At 47.8% G+C, this 25,032-nt stretch overlaps 1 protein-coding gene across 1 annotated transcript in view; it reads right to left on the bottom strand.

Annotated features, from left to right (window-relative positions):
* Positions 1-246: 246 nt before the first annotated feature.
* The window catches only part of MICU1 (mitochondrial calcium uptake 1), a 209,022-nt gene continuing 184,236 nt past the window's right edge, over positions 247-25,032 (bottom strand). Inside the window, exons 11-12 of the mRNA XM_075534108.1 lie at positions 7,097-7,186; positions 247-1,087 (exon numbers count right to left, since the gene is read on the bottom strand). Of these exons, the coding sequence (XP_075390223.1) occupies positions 927-1,087; positions 7,097-7,186 (251 nt within the window). The 3' untranslated portion in view covers positions 247-926. The remainder of the gene's footprint in view (positions 1,088-7,096; positions 7,187-25,032) is intronic.

Genomic DNA, 25,032 nt, shown 5'->3' with positions numbered 1-25,032 from the left:
CCTCAAACACACTCCACTGCTCCGGCTGAACTCCCCGTGGGGCGCGAGTAACAAATGGCTCTGTCCCGAGACGGGCTACCAGCCTGGCTGTGCTGGGACATGGCCGCCACTAAGCTGCAGGTGCCCTCACTGTCTGTCTGTGTGGGTGCTGTCCTTCCCTCGGGGAGGGCCAGGTGGCGGGATCTCAAAGCCAGACGGGGGATGAGAAGGGCCCTGAGGGATCATAAAATAAAGGAGACGGGAGCCTTTCGGGGTGGGGAGGTTTATTGCAAACTGGTATAATTAAAGTGATATTTTACAGTGCTTCAGACAGGGCAGACGGGCTCCGAGCCAGGCCTCAGCTTTGGCAGTGCGGTGCGCTCCCAGATGGCCCGTACTTGCAGGGAACAGGGAGCCTGCCAGGAGAAGAGGGGAGTGGAGAGAGCCTTGAGCGGCTGCTTTATATTCCCAATCTGCTCAGGTCCTTCCTGGGGACAACAGGATCCCTCCTCTGGCCCACGCTGCGCCCAGCTCAGGGTGCCTGGGTCACCCATACCACCACTCATGGCGGGCTTGACTTTCCCTGCCGAGGCTTTCCCAGTGTGCACTGGGCACCGGCAGCAGCAGCAGAAGAGGCAAAACGCTCCTTGACAGAAACCTACATGGAACATGCTCTGAGAACTGGCCGGGCTGCAGGGCTGCCTGTGCACAAGGGAGGCGCCGAAGGGCGAGTTCTGGGGCAGCACACGCTTTCGAGACCCAGTGGGAGGATCACAGAGTGGAATCTGGGCCTAGCACAACACTGGAACGTGGGAGGGCGGAGAAGGACAATGGTGGGCTCCCGGGCTCATTCCCAGGAGGACGGGAGCATGACTTTGGAAGGAGAAGTAAGGGCTGTGCCTCCGCTCTGCTCAAGGGGCTCTGGGAGGTGGCCCTGCAGTGTGGGGTCACTGCGTGGGCACAGCGAAGTCCCAGGCAGCCTCCTGTGCACATTTCCACATGGCCTGCACCAGGCGGGTGAAGCCCATGTCTTTGGGCTTTTCCAAGCCTCGCATCAGCCGCTGCTTCATGATGGAGACAAATTCCTTGTTGCTCAGCTCTCCGTTGCCTGGAGGGAGAAGCAACACAGCAGGGAGGATGAGGAAGGCTCTTGGAACAAAGCTACCCAGAAAGTCCCATGGTTCACCAAGCCCAGCCTCTCTCCAAAGCCAACTCAATTGCCTGGTCCCCTTGACGCTTCCGACTATAACTCAGTGACAGTGTGGTGAGGTCTGACAACAGTTGAACGAGAACATAAAGAGATGCTAGGTCCTGTGTTAGGCACTGAGAGAGGAGAGACCCTGAGCTATGAGGGGCTTCAAAAGTTAGTGGGAAATTGGAATTTAAAAGATAATTGAGTTTTTCCATGGACTTTTTGAAGGACGTGCAGTGAGTAAGAGGCAGGAGTGGGATCCCCAAGAATCGTGAAAAGGCGCCCTCAAGGCTGGCATGGCATCTTTCACACAGTGGAGTACCCAGCAAAGGTGGGAAGCACAGGAGCTGGGTGAGGCCACTCTTCTATCTGGGGTCAGTTGCTCTGGCTGGATAGGTGAGGGAATCAGTGGGTGTCAGAACTGGGGTCAGTTGCTCTGGCTGGATAGATGAGGGGATCAGTGGGTGTCAGAACTGGGGTCCAGGGGCCTGCTGAGGGGTTGTGCAATAATCCAAGTGAGAATCAAAACAAAAATCAAATATACAGACTTACTGAGGAATAATACAACTTGAGAATTGGGCAGCCGTGTGTGTGTGCGCGCACGTGTGCTCTCTTATTTCCCTAGAGAAAGCCAAAATAAAAACCTAGCGTTCTGAGTTCATCCCATTTCCCAAGGCCTGCCATCCCACCACTTCCGCGGGAGACTCTGGGGCCGCGAGCAACATTGGGTCCAACCAGGTGGCCCTGCAAGCCACAAGGCGCAGCAGGCCTTCTACATCTGCCCACTGACCAGAAAGCCCCGCAGCAAACGCTGGCTGAGGAAAGAATGGGCGCTGTTCTGGTGGGGATCCGGAGGCTAACCAACAGACCTTCCTAATGATCCGTCTGGGGAGAGGGAACAGTACATGGCCTCCTTCTCAAGAAGGCACCAGAAAACCGAACTTGGAGCAATTTTTCTGGCTCGGGAGCCTCAGAGATAGGATAGTTCACAGCAAGATTTAAAAGGAAAACAACTCCCCCAGAAGAATTTATTTCAAAGGACAGCACTGAATCTGCAGTTCCAGGAAAGGGACATATCTGATCCGAGCACACGGAGCAGATGAAGGGGGAGAAGGAGAGAGTAGAGCACATCCTCGCCCACCAATCTTTGAGGACGATGTTCCTGATTAGAGCAGCCAGTCCACAGAGAGGACCACATGGCCAGCCCCACTATGAGACACGACATCCCTCACTGACCCATAGCCCTACAGGGGACAACACCAGAGACACAGTGTGGGAACAGCGCCGGACCTGATCCCGCCACACTGAGGAAAACACTAAGGGGGTGCAACAAGGGAATGGGGCGGCGAGGTCCCCAGGGAATGCCGACAAACAGTCCCTAAACTAACTATAAGCTTTTCTTTCTTGTTGTGTTTTGTTTTTTGTCATTCATTTGTTGTTTTGTTGTATATTGTTGCTTGGTTTTGTTCTGTCTTGGTCTTGTTTTTGTGGATGTTATTATCTCTGCAGGTATGTCTAAGATAGTCTGGATGAGCCATATGGAGGAGAAAACAATGGGACCAACAGTTCTGGGGGTCATGGGAGAGGGGGAGGTGGGGGGAAAGGCAGTGGTGTTAACAAACCCAAGGACAAGGGAACAATGAGTGATCCAAATCGGTGGTGAGGAGGCCTGGTAGGGTGTGATCAAGGGTAATGTAACTGAGGGGAATTACTAAAACCCAAATGAAGACTGAGCATGAAAGTGGGACAAGAGGTAAGTAAAAGGAAATAGAGGAAAGAGCTAGGAGGCAAAGGGAATTTATAGAGGTCTAAATAAAGGCATGTACATATGCAAATATATTTATATATGAGGATGGGGAAATAGATCTATGTGCCTATATTTATAGGTTTAGTATTAAGGTAGCAAATGGACATTGGGCCTCCACTCAAGTACTCCCTCAATGCAAGAATACTTTCTTCTATTAAATTGGCATTCTATGATGTTCACCTTCCTGACACAAGGTAAACAAGAGGTCATCAAGCTCAGAAGCAACAAAGCCCACATGGAAGAAGCACACCAGCCTGCGTGATCACGAAGTGCCGAAGGGATCAGTTAGCAGGCATCAAAGAACAAAAAATCATTATCATTGTATGCTCACCTCCCTGATAAGATCACTGAAGACAAATGGGTGCATAAGTAAATGTGGCAAAGAAAGCTGATGGTGCCCGACTATCAAAAGATATAGCATCTGGGGTCTTAAAGGATGAAGGTAAACAAGGGGCCATCCAGCTCAGAAGTAACAAAGCCCACATGGAAGAAGCACACCAGTCTGTGCAAGCACAAGGTGTCAAAGGGATCAGGTATCAGGCATCATCAGAACAAAAAATCATATCACTGTGAATGAGGGGTGGAGTGTGGAGTAGAGACCCAAAGACCATTTGTAGGCCACTGGACATCCCCTTACAGAAGGGTCTCGGGGAGGAGATGAGCCAGTCAGGGTGCAATGTAGCAACAATGAAAAATACAACTTTCCTCTAGTTCTTAAATGCTTCCCCCCCCCCCACTATCATGATCCCAATTCTACCTTACAAATCTGGCTAGGCCAGAGGATGTACACTGGCACAGATAGGAACTGGAAACACAGGGAATCCAGGGTCGATGATCCCTTCAGGACCAGTGGTGAGAGTGGCGATACTTGGAGGGTGGAGGGAGGATGGGGGAGAAAGGGGGAACCGATTACAAGGATCTACATATAACCTCCTCCCTAGGGGATGCACAACAGAAAAGTGGGTGAAGGGCGACGTTGGACATTGAAAGATATGACAAAATAATAATTTATAAATTATCAAGGGTTCATAAGGGAGCGGGGAGCGGGGAGGGAGGGGGAAAAATGACCATAACAAACACCGAGGCGGGTGTGAAGAGACTGGAGCCCTCCCACACTGCAGGGCGCTGTTCCAGTGACACACCCTGTGGGGAGCAGTGTGGCGTTTCTGCAACAGCTGCAAGGAGGAGTCCCATCGACCCCACGTGCCCTTTTCTTGGTGTGTGCTTCCCGGAAGTAAGGCACGAAGCAAGAGCAGGTGCATGCACGCCGGGGCCCAAGGCAGCCCTGCTCCCACCACAAGGAGCTGGGACAGCGCAAAGGGCCATCAGCATGGACCAAGCACGGCGTCTGCGTACTGCTCAGAACGGTGGGGACACTGTGCAGGCCCTGGTGGCATGGGTGGATCTGGAGGACATTACGAGGGTGAAGTTAGGCCCTCACAATAGGAGGCCACTGCTATGAAAGAAAAAAAAAGAGAAAGACTCATAGCATCAGAAACAGACTTGGATGGTTATTATCAGAGAGGGCAAGAGTGAGGAGGGGGGAAGGAAGCAATGGACTAGAGGGGAGAGAGGTGAACATTCAGAAGGGTAAACCCCACCTAATTCACAACAAGAAATAAAAAACACAGCCACCACAATGAAAGCATGTATACAAACTAACAAACCCACACCTGCCATGCCTAGGTCTGCACAGTAGGAACCATCATCTGTGGGCCCGCACTGGGACGGGAGGCAGGGACGCCGGTCGCACAGGCAGACTCCAGCACGCTGTGCGTATACTCAGGATAGTTACACTTCTCTGTCTGCACACTGCACTTCAAGACTGTATTGAAGGGATCAGAAAGGCCTGAAGGGAATCTTATACTTTAAATTCAGAGAAGCTGGAAAAAACCTCACGCCACCCAACTCCTATGGACCTGATTTCCTGCTTCTCTAAGGGCAGCTCTGCCCACTCTGAATTACACTAGCCATGAACTGGGATCTATGTGCCTGTGTGTCACCTGCGTGTGATTTATGAACACAACACTACAATTCTGTGATTAGTGAGTCGGCAGGAAAATTGGAATTCTTGGCATTTGGACCTAGGGTCATGCGCTTGCAGAAATAAGCATGGCTGTGTATTGAATGCCCTTGCTCTTTCGCTAGATTAATCAGCGGAGGTGTAGGTGACTTTCCTGAGGTGATTCGAGCAGCTATGGACCCAGCCTCCTGAGTGCGGGCAGAGCAGAGCTTCTCGAGGGAGGAGGGAAGTGGGGCGCTGGCTGCCCGTGCTCCCATGCCCATTACACGGGTCAGCCCTGGCGTGGCGCTTCTGTGTAGACAGAGGCTCAAAACGACACAGATTCAGGTGGGTTGGTAGGTTGGTTTGGGGGCAGGATTCAAGTCCCCTATCATGTCTCTGTGATGGTGGAAGTGGCTTTTGTCTGTGCTGCGCACGATAGCAGCTCCTGGTCATGTGAGACTCTGCCCACTGAAAACGAGCTAGGCAGACTGAGGAACTGAGCTGTTCATTTCATTACGTTTCGACACATCCAAAAGTTAATAGCCACGTGTGATTACTTCCGTCCAACTGGGCAGGATCGAGAGTCCCTCTGCTGACCGGAGGGGCCGTCATCTCCTGGTCCTGGCCCTAGAGCTTCCTTTGTGTCAGACCTTGGTGTGTGGGTGCAGGAGGGGAGATGCCAACACCTGAAGCATTGGAAAACAATGTGCAAGTAGGACTTGAGGTTCTACGGTAGCCCCGTGGTGGACAGGATGTGGGACTCCCTTCAAAACTTATTGGTTAGCAGGAAAGTTCAATCATATATACACCGAGATAGGACAATCTGAGCCCATGCAAGGAATACGAAGGCCAGAGTGTCTCATAATGCTGAGCCCCGAAGGGGAGGTTTTAGAAAGGCAGGAACGTCTGAGCCGTTTCTGAGACCCCCTCGCCTCGCTTCCCGGAGAGCGATGCACAGTGACGGCTGGCTGTGAGACAAGCGAGCGGCAATCCATTGACAGGGAGGCGGGACAGCTTGGGTTCACACCCCAGCCACTAGCTTGGCGATCCTGAGAGAATGCCTTAACCTCTCTGAGCTGCAGCATCCGCAACTGTACAACGCAGTTAGCGCCTCCGGTCAGCACATTAAGTACTGAAAACAGACTGAGTCTCCATTGTTAATATGGGCCTTGTTATTACTGTTATCAGCCAACCCAGCTGAGCAGACCCCTGCCAGCGCACCAGCACCTCTTGCAGGCCTCAGCTACTGAGCAGGCACAGCCACTGCAGAGCGACAGACACAGCTAAGCCGATGAACTCTGCATGAAACGTGTCCCAGGAGATGGCGACGTGGGTACCACGTTCTTCCTAGATGCACTCAAATGATTCCTGGGCCCCCAGTTTACTAAGCAGCAAGCTTGAATATTTCTGCATCTCTTTTGAAGATCCCACAGCCGTAGGTTAAATAAGGCCCTATAGGAAAATTGGAACAAGAAGAAGAAAGAGAAAATACAAAACAGGGCCAGGAGCTAAATGAAGGAACTTCAAAGAATTATAGAAAATTAGAATTATAAGATAACATAATTTTGTACAGAAAGGAGCTCCCAACACACGGAATCTAGGACAGACCAACCCTTCAGGACAATAATGCAAGTAGCGATATCATGAGGATAGGGGGAAGGTGGGAGAAGGAGAGAAAGGGGAAACTGATGGCAATGATAGATGTATTTATTCCCCCTCCCCCACCAGGGGACAAGCAACAAAAACAAAGGGAGACAGCGGATGGTGTAAGATATGAAAATAACAATAATTATCAAGGAGTCACAAGGGTTGGAGGAAGGGGAAAAAGAGGGCTGATACCAAGGGCTCCATTAGAAAGAAAATGTTTTGAAAATAATGATGGCAACATATATACAAATGTGCTTGATACAATTGATGTAAGGACTGTTCTAAGTGCTGTAAGAGCCCCCGATAAAATGATAGATAGATAGATAGATAGATAGATAGATAGATAGATAGATAGATAGACAGAGATAGATAACAGCACTTGAAGCCGCCGCCCGTCCGCTGTGTTTGTCAGCTGCTGCCGGCAGACACTGCTCCCCTTTCCCCGCTGACCGAGAGCCCCACTCACCATCGCAGTCAAACAGTGCAAACACCACGTCGCATACGTGGTCGGAGAGCTCCACCTTGGCCACTGTCCTGGCCACTTGCCGCATGGTCACTGGGGGGAGAGAGAGGAGCCGCGTTAGCTCGGCAGAGGCTCTCAGTTTGTTTTCTCTGGATCCGCGGGGGGAGCCGTGGTGACGGCGTGGTTACGCTTTGGACTGCAATCGGCACAGTGCGCAGTTCTAACCCACCAGCAGCTCTGGGCTGTGTACTTCCAGGACAATCACTGTCTGAGGAGCCTGCAGGGGTAGCTCTGGGTCAACACTGACTCGATGGCAGTGAGAGGTGGGGGGGCGTGGGGGTGAAACGGGGACGGGACTATTTAGTGACAAGCAAACTTTTGAAATACTTTTAAGTCATATTGAAGAAAATGAGAATTTGCTTTTTACCCGACACCCTTTCCCTTCCCCGTGCTGCCACATTTTAGAAGGTCCTCAGTCGGCCGATGAGGACTGAGCGCATACACACATGGCGCTGTGGTCCAAACAGAATGCGTTCAGACGCCTCTCTGCCACCAGTGGATGGCTGCAGCAACTGCCGTCAGTGCCGTACACACACGCACGCACACGCCCAATCACAGCGGTGCCTTCCAGGGCTCTGCTGGGCCAGTTCAATTCAAGGCAGGGAAGCCAGCTCAGAAGGTGACGGCCAGTCTCGGGGAGATTCTCATGACTTTCTGGGAGGGCACAGGGTGGTCGCAGGAACTTAGGAGGAAGAGTGAAAAGCGCATTGGGAGGAGGCGAGACCAGGAACGTTGCCACGCCAAAGACGTTCTCCACCAGGACGAGGGGCCAAGAGTTGTTCTACAGGGGTTTCACCGGAAACCCTATCCCATCCACCTGGACGTCAGGGTCTTGCCCTTTCAGCCTTCTTCTTGTTCCCCAAACTGAACGCACACCGACAAGGAACACGCTCTGAGTCCCCTGAGGGCGCCGAAACCGTCTTTCATGGGGTCAAAATGGAAGAGATCAGACTTCTTTGGGGAAAAGGTTAGAGAGATGACATACCACCTTCAGACGTGTTCTTCCATCTAGACGGAAGATATGTTGAGACCTAAGAGCTTCACATTTTTATATTCTTGTTGAATAAAGGCTTCTATGATTGTACACCAAAAAGAATTGGTCGATGGTCAACCATTTAGAGAGAGATCATATAATCAAGAACCAGGGACATTGCAGGGAGAGGCCCCAGCTGCACAGAAGGCACTGGCGAAAACCAGGGCAGAATTGTTTCCACCAACTGATACAGCTCTGGAGGTGCTCATTTGTTTCCCCAAGACCTGGAAGAGATCCCTATGTGTGCCCATGCCAGAGAAACGGGAGCCAACAGAAGACAGAAATGACCAAGACAGTATCATGAACATCGCATGCAAGTGAACGTTGACCGAAGGTGAGTGAAAAGGGGTCAACAAAAGAGAGGAAGACTCTCACGGAGATGGACAGACAGAGCCACTGAGGGCTCAAAGTGCCATCAGCAGTGGCGGTGAGGACGGCAGAGGGCCAGGCGGGCTTCCTTCGGGCAAACACGGGGGACGGAACCAACTCGTGGGCACCTCGGAACCGTGATCTTGTAGCAATACTTTTCCACGCAGCCTTATATAAATTAAGAATATCGGATAGCACTATAGTCTCCTTCCTGCATTTCCTTCTCACTGGAAACAGTTTAAGGTATGCTGGTGTCACAGGGGTTAAAGCACTTGGCTGCTAACCAAAAGGCCACTGGCTGAGTCCACCACTGCTCTGCAGGCGGAGGACATGGAGGTCATTCTCTGTATGGACTCTAGCCTCGGAATCCCTTAGGGGGCAGTTCGACTCTTATGAGTCAGAATGGACTGGACAGCAGGGGGCTTGGTTTGGATTTTGGGCAAGAAAACCATGGTGACAAAACGTCATGATAAACGTAGCAAGAGCAAGTACACTAAAGCGTCACTCTTCAGTCCTGAAGTGGCAGCTAAGCACGTCTGGCTGCTGCCTCCCTCTCAACCTAGCGTGCGAGTGACAGGGCACAACCGGGCCAGAGGGGCGAGTCATAGGTGATGGCAATGCTGCTTTGGTGCTGGAAACGACAGCACTGGGATTCCAAATACCAGCAGGACTATGCATGGTGGACAGGCTTCAGGAGAGCATCCTACGACGGACTAGGGAGCAAGGTCGGGTGGTCCATCTCTGAAAACTGCCTAATGACACAGAACATGTCCACTATGTGCCGGAAGACAAGCCCCTTCTGCTGGAAGGCTCTCCACGCACACTGTGCTGCAGCCACGGACGGGACGCCGTGGTCCGTTACACGTCTGCTCCACGGGTCGGGGCCCACTCAACAACCACCGCCACGGAGCTCCTGGCAGCTCCCTCCCTCCTCCCTCCTGGTGTGGGCCTCACGTTGTCTTCTTGTGTCTGATAGTAAGGCTTGGGATCAGCAGCGGTCGCATCTCACTAAGTTATTACTTGGCTTCTTTTCCCCAGACCTCAGCAGAAAATCTGTTCTCCTCTCGCATTGTTCTTCTCTGACATTTACTGATTGATCAACACCCGTGATCACGTGCGATTCGGATACTCAAGAAAGACAAGTTAGGCAGGACAAGGCAATTTCCACAGCCTTCTCTCTCATTTATCTTCACACTTGGTCTACCTACACCCATCATTTATTATTTTTGTTTACATACATTTGTGAGCCAGCTAAAGCTCAGAGGAAAGACAGGGATTTGGTTATATCTATGAATCACTAGCAGTGAAGTATTCTCCCTAAGGATCAGATAAATTCGCCTAGAAGAAATGTGAACTAACCCCGCCAAAGAAAACCAAACCACAACACAAACTAGTCAATATGCCTTCTTTGTGGGTTTTATTTCTATAGCTTCATGTCTTGTGACCAGTTTTTCTTGTGTCCTTTTCCACACTTGATATCATGACGTTACCTCTGTCCCTTCACCATGCTCATTACGGTGTCCCCTACGTCAGCAGAGACACGAGCCAGGGTAATACAAAGGAGCCAGGCAGCGCAGCAGACCAACTGGGCATACAGTCCCAGGGCCTGGACTTTGGTCCTGGCTACACTGCCAACTAGCAAGGAGGCCCTGATGGAGCTACCTGACCTCTGCCGTGTTCTCACATCCGGACGAGGAGATGCCACAAGGCACCACCTGGGGTAGTTTTAGTAGTGCCACGGAGGACTCACCTGAGCGGAGGACAGAGTGGAGCGAGACAGAGAGACCAGGGAAGGGTCAGGTGTGAAAAGAGAAATCTATTTTGACCACATGTTGGGTTGTGTCTCCCCAGCTCGAGGGGGACTGGGTTGCTCAGGAAGGGGGACAAGTCTGTTTGTTCTTGAAACTTTGGGTTACTGTGGGTACATGCCGTCCTTCCTCCCAGGCTGAAGGAACAGTAACATTCCGCGGAACGAAAAGACCTCAGGAAGTATTGTTGTGGCAGATGCTCACAAGATGTGCTGAGCTGCGGAGGGGAGCTGGGCATTCTATCAGAGTGTGTCGAGTCTTGCTTTCGTGCTAACGATTAGAACAGTCTTTTCCACAGTGGGTGACCCGGCCCCTGGCTGTGTGTGCGCTAGACTAATCGGAGTGGGGTGGGGTCGCTGCAAAAGCAGAAACATACACCAGGAACATCCTGGATTATGGGCTATAGTCCAAAGGTTTTAATTGTAGGAGGGAGTGTGCTGAGTAATTTTTTTTTCTTCTGAAAAAGGGCCAGTGGGCCAATAGGTTTTGAGAACCTAGGGGCCTCGCGTACCTAGCACCTAGCACGGTGGATTTCACCCTTCCTAATGCCGTGGCCCTTTAATACAGTTCCTCGTGTTGTGGTGATTGATCCCCAACCATAACATTATTTTCATTGCTACTTCATAACTGCAATTTTGCTACTGTTATGAATCACAATGTAAATATCTGATATGCAGGAAGTATTTTTATTGTTACAAATTAAACATAATTAAAACATAGTGATCAATCACAAAACAATATGTAATTATATATTGTGAAATATTTGTGTTTTCCGATGGTCTCAGGCGACCCCTGTGAAGGGGTCATCCGAGTCCCAAAGGGGTTGCGACCCACAGGTTGAGAACCGCTGACGTAACACCTGAGCAGGGCTACGTTTTTCCCTGGCTGGTCCAAGAAGAACTAATTCCTGCTAATTGCATTGCCTAGAGAAGGGACAGAAATCAGAAGGCCAATTCACAATGAGAACACGTAGGCAGTGAGTCTTCAGAACAAAGATGGTGACAGCTGGTCATTCTACTTCTCAGTGGGAGAACTTACAGGGGAAACCCAACTCACTGCGGAAGATGGCTTAGCAATCGGATCAGAAGGAACGAGACGCACTCACACGGCGACTGCACACGGAATTCCCCTTGTTGCCACAGCAATGTGTCCTCTGAAGGGGATCAGGGCACCGGTCTTAGTGTAATGAGAATAAACACTAACAATCTTTGTAACCACTCCTTTTTCTGTGTCACACATCAAACCCTGACTTTCGATGGCCATCACTGATAACTAGACTCCCCTTTTCTCCCAACTCTCCCATTTCTCAGGGCAGAAAGCCTATTGCAAAGTCTCCTTCCTAGTCTAGGACAAGGCTCTTTCTTCTAGGTAACCATTAACTAAATGATGGCCAAGGGTGTCGGCGAGAGAGAGACAATTTTTAGTGAGAAACCTTGCTTGACAAAGTAGTATCAAGTGGTTGTGAATAGGGACCCCTAGAGGCTGTCAGAGGGAATGCCTCATTACAACCCCACCATCTCGACACGGAACTGCTACCGATGATGTTCTCTCTCGTAAGCAGAAAGAGGGTTCTGACACCATTTATGTGACAGGAGGAAAAATCATGGTAATGGAAATCAATGGAGTGCTACCAGCCAGTCAATAGCCCCAGGACCCCGAAGTGTGAATCATAGTCACAGCGGTGGAAGACACAAACCTTCAACTAGCTGGTGAGCTGTCAAGCAAGGGAGTGCTTTGGGAAATTGGGATGACAGCATCTTTTAAATACAAGCCAAGTGCTTGACAGCTGGTCCTGAGAGCTGGCTCATTCATATTTGCTTCCAACATCTCTGAATCAGAAAGTCTTAATTAAATCGCAGCAAGCAGAACAATTCCCTTCCTCCGAGCTGCAGACCAGGGGTTGGCAATGGAATTGTGGGCTCCTCTATCGGATTGGCATTCCAGCTCCATGGGGCAGGAGGGTGCCTTGGGAGGGGCCTAGGTTTCCGAAGCCCAGTGAGTCCTTTTGGCCAGACCTGGCCCTGCTGCCCAAACGGCAGATGCCCTGGACTGGGCGGTCCCTTTGAGCTGGGATGGGGTAGAGAGTGTGAAGATGCAAACCCTACTGGCACTCAGAACTTTGACATCCGGCTCACTGAGAGCCCAGGCAGGATGTCAGTTCTGCCAGGTCCAAATCTGTCTCTGTCATGGCCCCTGACTGGACAAGGCAACAATAGAAAAAACACATAGTGAGTGTGTGCGACTATACTACCAGAAGCTACATTATATAGAACTCTCCAACCATTTGGAAGCTGATTGTGGTAGCATTTGTACAATACTGCTTGATGTGATTGAACTATGAAATTATGTATCTGTATTAGCTCCCAATAAAATGGTTTCATGAAAACACCCCACCCCCCCCCAAAAAAACCCACAAAAAACCTGTCCAACACCAGTGAACTGCAGGAAGGAGAGTCTGGAGTGCTAAGAGCCCAAATACCTACCTGGAATCAGAGAAATCTAGAACTGGAAGAGACCCTCAGAGTCGAGGTAAGCCACAGAGAGTTAAATAAGTTACCCAGGGTCTCAAAGCTAGACGGTAACAAAGAAGGGACCCCTGACTTCCTTACACACACTGGGTCTCTTTGATTCCTTATGTGGACAGAATCTGTTCACCCTAAACAAGAGAAAGCACAGGGAACAAAAAGCCCAACTGAGCTACACGAGGGAGGTACCAGCGGGCAGCGATGACTAACTCAATACAAGAGCTGGGTGATGTGTGGAGCCAGCACTGTGGTTTCTTTGCAGCTCTCTCGAGTGGAAAGACATTTTTTATTCCCTTGGAGCTCACTCACACTGACAGCTTCTGGGACACTTTAAAGGTGTATTGAACAGCTATCTAAAGAAAAGCATGTTAAACAGAGGCGGCCCCATGAGTTTTCCTCCATGGCTGCAGCGGACGCACAGATGAACCTAATGACAGTATAACCCATTGGGAAGTAGCCTGTCTCTTCCTGATGCAACGGTGCTTGGAAAGGTGATACAGCGAGCTGGGCTGACAGGCTCTAGCTGTGTGGCCGTGTGACTGACTGACTATTCTTGCCTTGCTGGACTGCAGGGGGGGGGGGGATCCAAAGCTGGTTAGTGACAGCCAAGGGTAAGTCCTAGAAGGTTTGTGGTGCAGTTTCTAGGCTTCCTAAGTCCCCCCCCCCTCCCCCCGAGATGGCTGGGAGTGACACTGGCCATAGAGAATGGAACCTGCCTCTGAGAAAGCACTGTTTCCTTCCTTTGCATCTTCTGCCAAGGCGTTTTGGCTAACACAACACACACGCTTCAGCTTGATCTGGGAGCAGGTGGGCAAGACCTAGCAATTAAGGAGCCCAAACTGATGTATCGTTGTAAGGTGCCTAGTCCCGCCATCCTCACAATGGTCACGTCTGAACTTACTGATCAGCCGCCACGTCTTTCATCTATCTGCTGACGGTCTCCTCTTTCCCACCGCCCTCCAGCAAACATGGTTTACTTCTCGAAGGGCTGGACTCTCCTGATCACTTGTCCACCACATGTGAGACAGAGTCTCCGCATCTTCACTTTTTTAACTTATACATCTTTTTAAAATCATTTTATTGGGGCTCATACAGCTCATCACAATCCATACATACATCAATTGTATAAAGCACATTTGTACATTCATCGCCCTCATCAGTCTCAAAACATTTGCTCTTCACGTAAGCCCCTGGCATCAGCTCATTTTCCCCCCTCCCTCCACGCTCCCTCCTTCCTCATGAACCCTTGATAATTTCTAAATGATTATTTTGTCATATCTTACACTATCCGACATCTCCCTTCACCCACTTTTCTGTTGTCTGTCCCCCAGGGAGGAGGTTATATGTGGATCCTTATAATCGGTTCCCCCTCTCTACCCCACCCTCCCGGTATCGCCAATCTCTCCACTGGTCCTGAAAGGATCATCTGTCCTCGATTCCCTGTGTTTCCAGTTCCTATCTGTACCAGTGTACATCCTCTGGTCTAGCCAGATTTGTAAGGTAGAATTGGGATCATGATAGTGAGGTGGGGGGCGGGGAGAGGAAGCATTCAAGAACTAGAGGAAAGTTGTATGTTTCATCGTTGCTACATTGCACCCTGACTGGCTCATCTCCTCCCCGAGATCCTTCTGTAAGGGGATGTCCAGTTGCCTACAGATAGGCTTTGGGTCTCCACTCTATATTCCCTCTCATTTACAATGATATGATTTTTTGTTCTGATGATGCCAGATCTCTGATCCCTTCGACACCTCGAGATCACACAGGCTGGTGTGCTTCCTCCATGTGGGCTTTGTTGCTTCTGAGCTAGATGGCCGCTTGTTCGCCTTCAAGCCTTTAAGACCCCAAATGCTATATCTTTTGATAGCTAGGCACCATCAGCTTTCTTCACCACATTTGCTTATCTTTGTCTTATTGCTTTGTCTTCAGCAAAGGTGTCAGGAAGGTGAGCATCATGGAATGCCAGTTTAATAAAACAAAGTATTCTTGCATTGAGGGAGTACTTGAGTGGAGGCCCAATGTCTATCTGCTACCCCAATACTGAACCTACAAATATATGCCCATAAATCAATTTTCCCATCCTCCTATATAAATATACTTACATATGTACATACCTTTATTTAGACCTCTATAAATGCCCTTTGCCTCCTAGCTCTTTCCTCTATTTCCTTTGACTTTCCTCTTGTTCCACTATCATGCTCAGTCTTCACTTGGGTTTCAGTAATTCCTCTCAGTTACATTACCCTTGATCATGCCTTACCAGGCCTCCTACACCCTCCTCACCACCGATTTGGATCACTTGTTGTTCCCTTGTCCCTGGGTTTGTTAACACCACTACCTTTCCCCCTACCTCCCCCTCTTCCATGTCCCCCTGGAACCGTCGGTCCCATTGTTTTCTCCCCCAGATGGTTCATCCAGCCTATCTTATTTAGACAGACCTGACAGATGTGAATTCTAAGGGACTAATGACACAGACTGTTCCAGATTTGTTCATGTTCGGAAGTGGGTGATGTGGGCTAGGGATGGAGGTGCCAGAACAAAGTGTTAAAAGCAGGTAGAAATGCTAACGATTGACTAGACCCCGACATGAAGCACTGAACCAACAGAGAGGTCTGTGGGGCTGGCCCCGATCCCAGCTATGTGGACCTGCACCCCAGAAGAATGCACTACAGAGGACAACACTGAAGCTACAGCTCAGGGAGAAGGGCGGGGCTGCTCAGAACACAGGAGCAAACTCAGAGGGAGGGAGAAAGAGAGAGAGGGTGAACTGCATGTTGGCCCACCAGGCCCCATGGACGATATTCCTGCTCGGAGCAGCCAATGCACAGAGACCATAGGGCTGGCCCTACCATGAGACAGAGATACGCCATCCCCTCGCTGAGCCTTAGTGCTATGAGAACAACACTGACTACAGTGTGGGAATTGTGCCTGGTCTAATCCCCCCCTCACCCCCCACCAATGAGGCAAAATACGAAGGGAGTGCAACAGAGCAGCAAGGGGAGCAAAGCAATGAAGCCTCCGAGGAATCCCAATAGTAGACTTTGGGGGCAGGGCTTGGCACCTCATCAGACTCTATTGAAAACATTCATAAGGTCAAAGGTCAACAGACAGATCTGCAACTATTTATAGGCTCCCCCCACCCCCCATGTCTATCTATATAAGATAGGCAGGATAAATAATCCCGAAGAGAAAATAATGGGACCAACCATTCCAGGGGACACGGGAGAGGGACAGGCGGGGGAAAGGGCGCAGGGAGCCATTAACCCAGGGACAAGGGACAAACAAGTGATCTAAAATCAATGGCAAGGAGGGCATAGAATGCCTGGTGGGGTTTGATCAAGAGCAATGTAGCCAAGAGGAATTACTGAAAACTGAACGAAGGTCAAACATGACAGTGGGACAGAGGCAAGTAAAAATAACTAGAGAAAAAACTAGGAGGCAAAAGATATTTAGAGATAAATAAAGCAAAAACATGAAATACATTTATATATAAAGATAGGGACATAGATCTCAGTCTACAAACATATATATGTATATGTTCATTATTAAGGTAGCAGACAGAAATTGGGCCTCTACTCAAGTCCTCCCTCAATGAAAGAACACTTAGTTCTAATAACCTGGCATTCTGTAATGCTCACCTTCCCTACACGAATACTGAAGAGAAAAAAAGGTGCATAAACAAACGTGGTGAAGAAAACTGATGGTGCCCAGCTATCAAAAGATAGAATGTCTGGGGTCTTAAAGGCTTGAAGATAAACAAGCAGCCATCTAGCTGGGAAACAACAAAGCCCACATGGAAGAAGCACACCAACCTTTCCCCTACCCTCCTGGTATCATTACTCTCATTACTGATGCTGATAGGTTCATCTGTCCTGGATTCCCTGTGTTTCAGCTCCTATCTGTACCCTTGTACATGCTCTGGTCTAGCCGGATTTGTAAGGTAGAATTGGGGTCATGGTAGTAAAGGGGTGGGGGGGGGGGAGAAGCATTAAAGTAGAGGAAAGTTGTATGTTTCATCAGTGCTATACTGCACCCTGACTGGCTCTTCTCTGCCTTGTGACCTGGGAGGGGATGTCAATTGTCTACAGATTGGGTTTCCACTCTGCCCTCCTCATTCACATCGATATGCTTGTTTGTTCTGGGTCTTTGATGCCTGATACCTGGTCCCATGGATACCTCATGATCACACAAGGTGGTGTGCTTCTTCCATGTGGGCTTTGTTGCCCACTCACATTCTTATAATTAAAAATAATCCCCACAAGATCCTCCCATAATAGTGCTACCTTAAAATTACCTCATACAAGCACATGGCTGATTGCTCTCTGGCCGGGAGCTTTATGTGTAGGAGCAGACGTGTTGCAATTGCTCTCCCTGCTCAGGGGACAGTCACTCCCATTACCTGGCCCCCTCCCCAGCACTGGTGTTAGGTCACACCTCTAATGAACTCAGGGACAGTTAAGAGTGAGGGCACAGCCCACTTCTTCCATATGTAGTTAGCTGTGATCAGAGGGGCTTGCGTTCCCCGAGGGGAGAGAAGGTGATGTGCGAATACAATCTCTTTCTCTCTTTGCTCGAACCTGGTTCCTGAAGCCATGATGGAGGTGAGCACCCCCAAACTTTTGTCTGCCTCTTAATTTCCTCCTTTCCAGTACACAATTGTCCCTTAGGACCTGTCCAGATGTGAGGCTAGATCTCACAAACAATGCCTGAACAAGGGCATGAACCTTAGACCCTGATTCTCAGCAGGACCCTAGACCCAAAATGCAGAGGTCAGAAGCGCTGGAAGTCAGCGAGAGGTATGGCCGTGACAGAACCTGCTACCGCGCCCATGTCTGCCTCATAGCAGATTGGCTGTGATCTGGCACAGAGGAGGGTGAGTGGAAGACGAGTGAGTGGGGCAAGATGGTCTATGAAGACAGACAGGAAAGCAGCTGTGGCGAGAGGCCTTAGAGACCAAAGCTGTCACTCCTTTCACCTAGGGGCACCCCACTTCACAAGCCATGGGGAGATATCCTGTGTTACTGAAACTCACTGCATTCCAGCTGACTAACAGCACAGGGTTTCCAAGGCTGCAATCTTTAAAGGTGACTGCTTGTCTTTCTCCCTTAAAGCACCTGGTGGGTTCCAACAACAGGGCTTCCACTTAGCAGCCCAGTGCTTAACCCACAGCACCACCAGGGAACTTTGGACCCTATATTTGGGATAGTAACACAAACAAACAAACACTTGGGAGTTTCAGCTGCAAGTAGTTTTGGGATACAGAAATACAGCCCAGAGCACTGTGTTGAGAAACTCAACATGATTGATTATTGATGTCTGCCTCTGGTGCCAGATTAGGGTGTGCCAAGACGTGTGCTTCAGGGGTTTCCCATCCCTGCCCTGCCCCCACCTGGAAGCCCACAGAGGGGTAATGATGGGCACGGCCCTGCACAACAGGCTGCTAAGGGAGGAACACACCACAAAACCACATGCTTCTCACCTTGACAGCAAAATGCCGGCCAGAGAGCCTACTGCCCCCAATGAGTAAAGCCGAAGCTAATTTAGACCACTTTCCCACCCCTAGAAAGAAGCCATCCTGAGCCTCTGAGATAACCATGGAAGAGAGGTGTCGCACAGATCTGAGAAAGCTGCCAGGACTTGGCAGCTGTGCTTCTCTTTGGTCACTGGTGCTGAGAGGGAATGGGACACAGACCATGGTGACGCTCTAAACACAGGAGCTAGCAGGAGAATGCCATGAGTTCTTGGGAGGTGGCCCCCATGTCCCTCCGAAGTTGCTGGCAGGCTTAGAATTCACAGGGTTATGAGGCCAATGGAATCCCAGCTCTGTCCATCCAAACTGAGGGCCTCAGGCTTCCTCAAACTCCCTGTCTCCTCCTCAGTCATGACTTGAGGAACCGGGTCCAAGCAGTGAGCTCTTTCTTGTCTTTTTAATGACACTTTGCTTTCTTCATAAATTGTTTTTGAATAACATGTTTCTGAATAACATCCCAGTTCTTCAGGTCTTCTGGCATCAGTGTTCAATGCAGCGAATCGGCTCTTGAGATGTTCTCAAAAGTTAGGCGGGAAATACTCAAGGTCTTATTGTGGCACTTTATTCAACTTCAACTTGAACTTATGTGTGTGCAGTTGGTGGCCTTTTCCACAGTCAGCCATTGGCCTGGTTTCAGTCTCTCCATCATCTTTTCCCACAGATGTAGTCAATTTAATTTCTCTGTCTTCCACCTGGAGAAGTCCATGTGTATAGCCACCTTTTGTGTTATTGAAAAAAGGTATTTTATATCAATAAGTCATTGGTCTTGTAAAATTCTATCATGCAGTCTCCAGCTTGGTTTCTATTACCAAGACCAAATTGTCCAACCATTGCTCTTTCTTCTTTGTTTCCAACTTTTGCATTCCAATCTCCAATAATTATCAATGCATCATGACTGCATGTTCGATCAATTTCTGACTGAAGTCGCTGGCAGAATTCCTCCATCACTAGCTTTAGTGGTTGGTGCATAAATGTGAACAACAGTTTATTGACTGGATTTTCTTGTATGCGGATAGACATTACCCTATCACAGACAGCATTGTACTTCAAAATAGATCTTGAAATGTCCTTTCTGACAACGAATGGAACACCATTCCTCTTGTGTTTTTCCCAGCATAGTAAATCAGACAATTTTCTGCTTCAAAATGTCAATATTGGTCCATTTCAGCCCATCTTGATAAACAGAGAAAACCTTGAAGTTGTCAAAGATTTTATCTTGCTTGAATCCATAGTCAATGTTCATGGAAGCAGAAGCCAAGAGATGAAATGACACATTGCATTGGGTAAATATGCTATACAAGACCACTTTAAAGTGCTGAAAAACAAGGATGGTTCCTTGAAGACTAAGGTGAACCTGACCTAAGCCATCGTATTTTCAATTGCTCATATGCATGTGAAAGGTGGACAAGATAGGGAAGAGTGAAGAAGAATCAATGCATTTGAATTATAGTGCTGGAGAAGAATATTTAAAATACCATGTGCTGCCAAAAGAACAAACAAATCTGCCTTGGAAGAATGCTTCTGAAAGGCAAGGGTGGTGTGATTTCTTTTCAAATATTTTAGACATGTTTTCGGCAGAGGCCAGTCCCCGGGGAAGAACATCATGCGTGTAAAGCAGCGGGGCAGCGCAAAAGCAGAAGGGCCTCCACAAGACGGACTGAACAATGAACTCAAATATGAAACAGCTGGGAGGAGGGCACAGGACTGAGCAGTGTTTTGCTCTACTGTACGTGGATGGGGTGGCTATGGGTAAGAACCGACTTGATGGCACCTGACAACCACCAGTCAGCCCTCTGGTGGGACTTACAGAGACCGCAGCTAGGAGGTCTTACCAAATTATTCATTCTACCATAAAGATGCCATTTGATCACTAAGAGGTGATTTACTTGTTTTAAAAGTCAAATGGTACAAAAGTGTACACGTCTTCCTCCAACCTAATCCCTAGAGTCAACCAATATCATCAATTTTTTCCAGAGATATTTTATAGATATCTAATCAAATTCTTAATCTTTACTTCTCTCCCTTCTCCCATATAAATAATGACATATTAAATCTATGGCTTTTCTTTTTTCATTTAACAATTTCTCTTAGAAGTAAGATATACTATATACACACACCAGTATTTACCCTAAGAAGCTTTATTTCTCTTAACACAGTCTGGATAGTAGTTGGGATGTAGTCAGTTATTTAATAGGGTTCTCCAGAGAAGCAAAACCAGTGAAGATTTTAGGTAGCCACAACGACTTTTATATGAAGAAAGTATGGCATAATTAAGCTGGCATAATTGTAGAAGTGGTCAAGTCTAGTCTGGTTCAAGTCCATGGGTCAGAAGTTGGAGGTTTTTTATTGGCTCATGTACCTGCCAGGGTCCATGAATTAGTAAGCAGGAAGTCCACAGAATAAGCAGAGTAGGCAGAGTCAAATGAACACAAGGTTGGCAGGCAATACAACAGGCTGCTGATAGCTTCCTGGTGGATAGGACAAGACAGGATCTGGATCTGGATCAGCAAGAGGAAATGAGCTAGCTTCCCCACAGTGTCAACTGCTTGGCTGCTCACAGAAAATCCCACCATAGAGTTGATCATATTATGTTAGATTATATCATGGGAGAATCCTGGCCCAGCTAAGTTGACATAAAACCCAAGTATTGCAGTCCACCCCTTGTCAACTTGGCATCTGTACATATCTCCTTAAACCATACACAATCTCCAAAGACAGCAATATAGTCATAATTTCACCTTACATGGTGCAACTAACAAGGATATGACCCTGCTAGCCATAATCCTGTGACACACTATAAATGTAAGCCTCTATTCCTGTGGTTTTAATCCCATTTTAGAGGGAGTTCTCTGTTACAGGATTAAGATTCTCTGAGTCTTCATTTTACTAAGGGATTTACCAACTTTGTTCCTTGGATGAATGGCCTGCTAGAAGTAAAAAACCACGCCTCCAAAGCCTACTCTTTTATAACCTCTGCTTGCTGAATGAATATTGATAGAAGCAAGACCTGCTGTGACTTTCAGCAATTTTGAATTCTGGCTTGGGATCCTGCACTTGCCTCCTACTGTCTGACCTCTGGTTTTTAGGACTTAAGTTGTGGACTTTCACCTGACCTGATTTCATCAGTTTCTGCTGCCTTGTGAATGAGGAGGATCCTCCCAGTAGGCATGCGAACTTTGATGTTCTATTTGAGCCATTTCCTTTAAGTTTCATGAGTTCTGAGAGAAGATTTACAGATTGCAGGGATGTGAGGGAATGACGAGGGGGAGGAGTGGTGGTGAAACAGAACAGTATAACATCTTGGAAAAGTCCGACATTTGGGATATCTTTCACTCCAGCTTCCTTGGGAATGGTGTAGTATTCTTCTCAAAGAAATAATTACCACAGAATTCTACTCAACTCACAAGATGCATTATCATTTATTTATTTAACTTTCATAGTTTTCTGTCCTCAATCTGGAGGAGAAAATACCTTCTTATTCCCTTTATAAAATGACGTGGTGGTCAGTAGTTTGAAGGTGAAAGTGAAATCAATTTGTATACTATGGGTTACTAAAATACATCTTTGAAAGGCTAAGTTGTGCTCACCTTTAAAATGGTCTTATTGACCCTGTAGAGGCTTCCATGGCGCGCATCCCCCGAGACCTCAAAAGAATCAGTGCTTGCTATGAATATGAACCTTGACATCTCCGAGCATTAGTGTGATTCTTGTGACCATTCCTTCCTGTGGGCTGGCTTTGTCCTGACTCATCGATAGACGTGCCTGCTTTGGCAGCTTCTCCTGCCCTCAGCCTCCCTGCTTCCTAGTGGTTAATCATGAATCTCGGAGCAGCTTTTTCCTGACTTAGGCACTTACATAATTTACCAAATCACAATATATTCAAAATGATGCAGTTATGCCAGAATCAATCTTTAGAATTGCTAAGTGACTTTAAATTTGGGAAAACACATCAGGTCTCTGGAAAGAAAAATGCCTCATAAAACAAACAGTTATTTCAGAATGTGAGCTTCCTTGTATGGTTTCACTTTACAGATGGATGCCTTTGTCTGAAGTGAATGGAATCCTGGCCAGCACTACTTTACATATAAAAATGTTCTTGCAAATGCATTGGTGGCTGAAGCACAGGGCTGCCTCCTACAAACTCTCAAAGGATTCATACAATGGGAACCTTCTGTCTTTTGTAACCTCTCCTCCACACATCTTTGTGACATTCCTCCCTCCCCTCCATGCTACATATTGACTGGAGGGAGAACATGAAAGAAGTGGCTGGGAGAGGCTCTGGCTTGAATTCCCCCTATCCACTTCTGCCTCACACAAAAGCAGTGAGCCCCTCTCTAATACCCTAGGCTCTTCTAGCTTCAGTGGGTGGACCGAATTTCCACCCTGTTTTCTATTACATTAGCTGTGATTTAAGCACATAATTTTCCTTCATCTGCAAATAAGGGGGTTAAACACAATAAAACAAAGAGTTTAAACAAAATTATTTCTAAGCTTTCTTCTAGCCCCGCAATTTTGCATTGGGCAAATTTACTACACAAGACTTATTTAAAGCACTGAAAAACAAGAATGTCAATTTGAGTACTGCAGTGTACCTAACCCAAGCCACAGCATTCTCAGTGACCTCACGTGGGAGGTGGACACTGGATAAGAAGACTGCAGAAGAACCACACATTTCAATCATGGTGCTGGTGAAGAATACTGAAAGTACCAGGGACTGCCAAAAGAACAAACAAATCCAGAAGTCCATCCTGAATGGACACGATGACAGGAGAGACGAAACTCTGGAAAAGTTACCATGCTTGGTTAAACAGAGGGGCTGGGAAATAGAGGAAGTCTCTTGACAATATGCATCCATGGAGTGGCTACAAGGGGCTCGAACATAAGAACAATTGTGACCCTCCCCCACACTACCATGATCCCAACTCTACCTTACAAATCTGGCTAGACCAGAGCATGTACACTGGTACAGATAGGAACCAGAAACACAGGGAATCCAGGACAGATGATCCCTTCAGGACCAGTGCTGAGAGTGGCAATACCAGAGGGTGGAGGAAAGGTGGGGTGGAAAGGGGGAACTGATTATAAGGATCTACATATAACCTCCTTCCTGGGGGATGGACAACAGAAAAGTGGGTGAAGGGGGACATCGGACAGTGTGAGATATGACAAAATAATAATAATTTGTAAATTATCAAGAGTTCATGAGGGAGGGAGCGGGGAGCCGGGAGGGAGGGGGAAAATGAGGAGCTGATGCCAGAGGCTTAAGTAGAAAGCAAATGTGCTTGACATACAAAGGATGGATGTATGGGTTGTGATGAGTTGTATGAGCCCCCAATAAAACGATTTTAAAAAAGAAAAAAAAGAACAATTGTGGAGATGGCTCAGGACTGGGCCATGCTCTGTTCTCTTGCACACAGGGTCATGAGGGGCTGGACTCGATTACATAGCACCTAATGATGACAACAACAATCACCACAAGTTGTGCTCAAATCTATCAGAGCTGTGAGATCGCCCTGAGCACAGTTACACATTGCGAAGTTTGTACGAATTTGTTATTAGGAACAGAAAGCAGAGCTGGCCAGTGGGGAAGGCACTTAGGGTTGAAAATGTCTATTGTGGGTTCCCCAAACTCTTACCTATGTATTGTTGCCTTCATTTCAGGTGCCTTTTATAGGACACCCACTCTTGGGTAACCAATCCTTCAAAGAAGGAACGCCGTCAATTAGATTTATTGAGGTACCAGCCAAGAACTAATTAAGTTAAAGGTACCCAGTAAAGTCTAATGATTTTCTCAATTTCCTAAAAGAAAAAAATTTAAAACTGCCACTCTTCTTTGGTGAATTCAGTAGCCTGGCTCTGATTTCAAATGTATTTGATTATTATAAGTTAATTCTCAACATAGCTTTGGATATAACTTAGGCTGAAACATGTTTCTTAAAACATTGTTATCAGTAGTAAAAGATAATTTAGTTATATTTAGTTCAAATCTAGAAAAACTCTTGGAGAGAATGATTCAATTGCGAATCAGAAGGGACAGCTTTGCCAGACTGTCCAGTGACACGAGTGACGTGGGATGGCGTCACAGTCCTACCATTCTGCCGCTCACTCTAGGTCCTCCGCATAGCCCACCACCCTTTCCAGGAGCTGATCAGATGCAGGTCAATGCGCTCACGCATGCAACACTAAGTAAGAGTTGTTCTACACCAAGCTAATTCCAAAGACAAAGCGAAAATAACCAAGTCGTGGTGGTCTTCATGTTTTGTTAAAACAAACAGAAATCTTGACAGGTTTTTTTTTTTCATTTGCAAAGCCATGTTTCCTGGCCAAGAATGTCATATTTCCTGATAACACTCCAATTTAAAAGGCATGCTCATTACCTTTGAGATTTTCAAGCTAAACTACTCACGACAGTAAAATACTCCTATAATGAATGCATGAAAGGTATTTCTGCTTTGTTCACTTGGGGATTCTTGATGTATTACCAATCTCTGCTACAATTTTGGATTTTTCTCTTAACATAGTAACCTGGGAATTAAAGCGCATGGCAAAAATAAAAAAAACAACAAAAATCCTCTTTCTTTCAAAAGCATGACCCAAATGAATAGGTGGAATAAACA

Source organism: Tenrec ecaudatus, chromosome 16, assembly GCF_050624435.1.
Source record: "Tenrec ecaudatus isolate mTenEca1 chromosome 16, mTenEca1.hap1, whole genome shotgun sequence".
In the NCBI taxonomy this organism is placed as follows: domain Eukaryota; kingdom Metazoa; phylum Chordata; class Mammalia; order Afrosoricida; family Tenrecidae; genus Tenrec; species Tenrec ecaudatus.
This window is presented reverse-complemented; position numbering and strand designations above follow the sequence as displayed.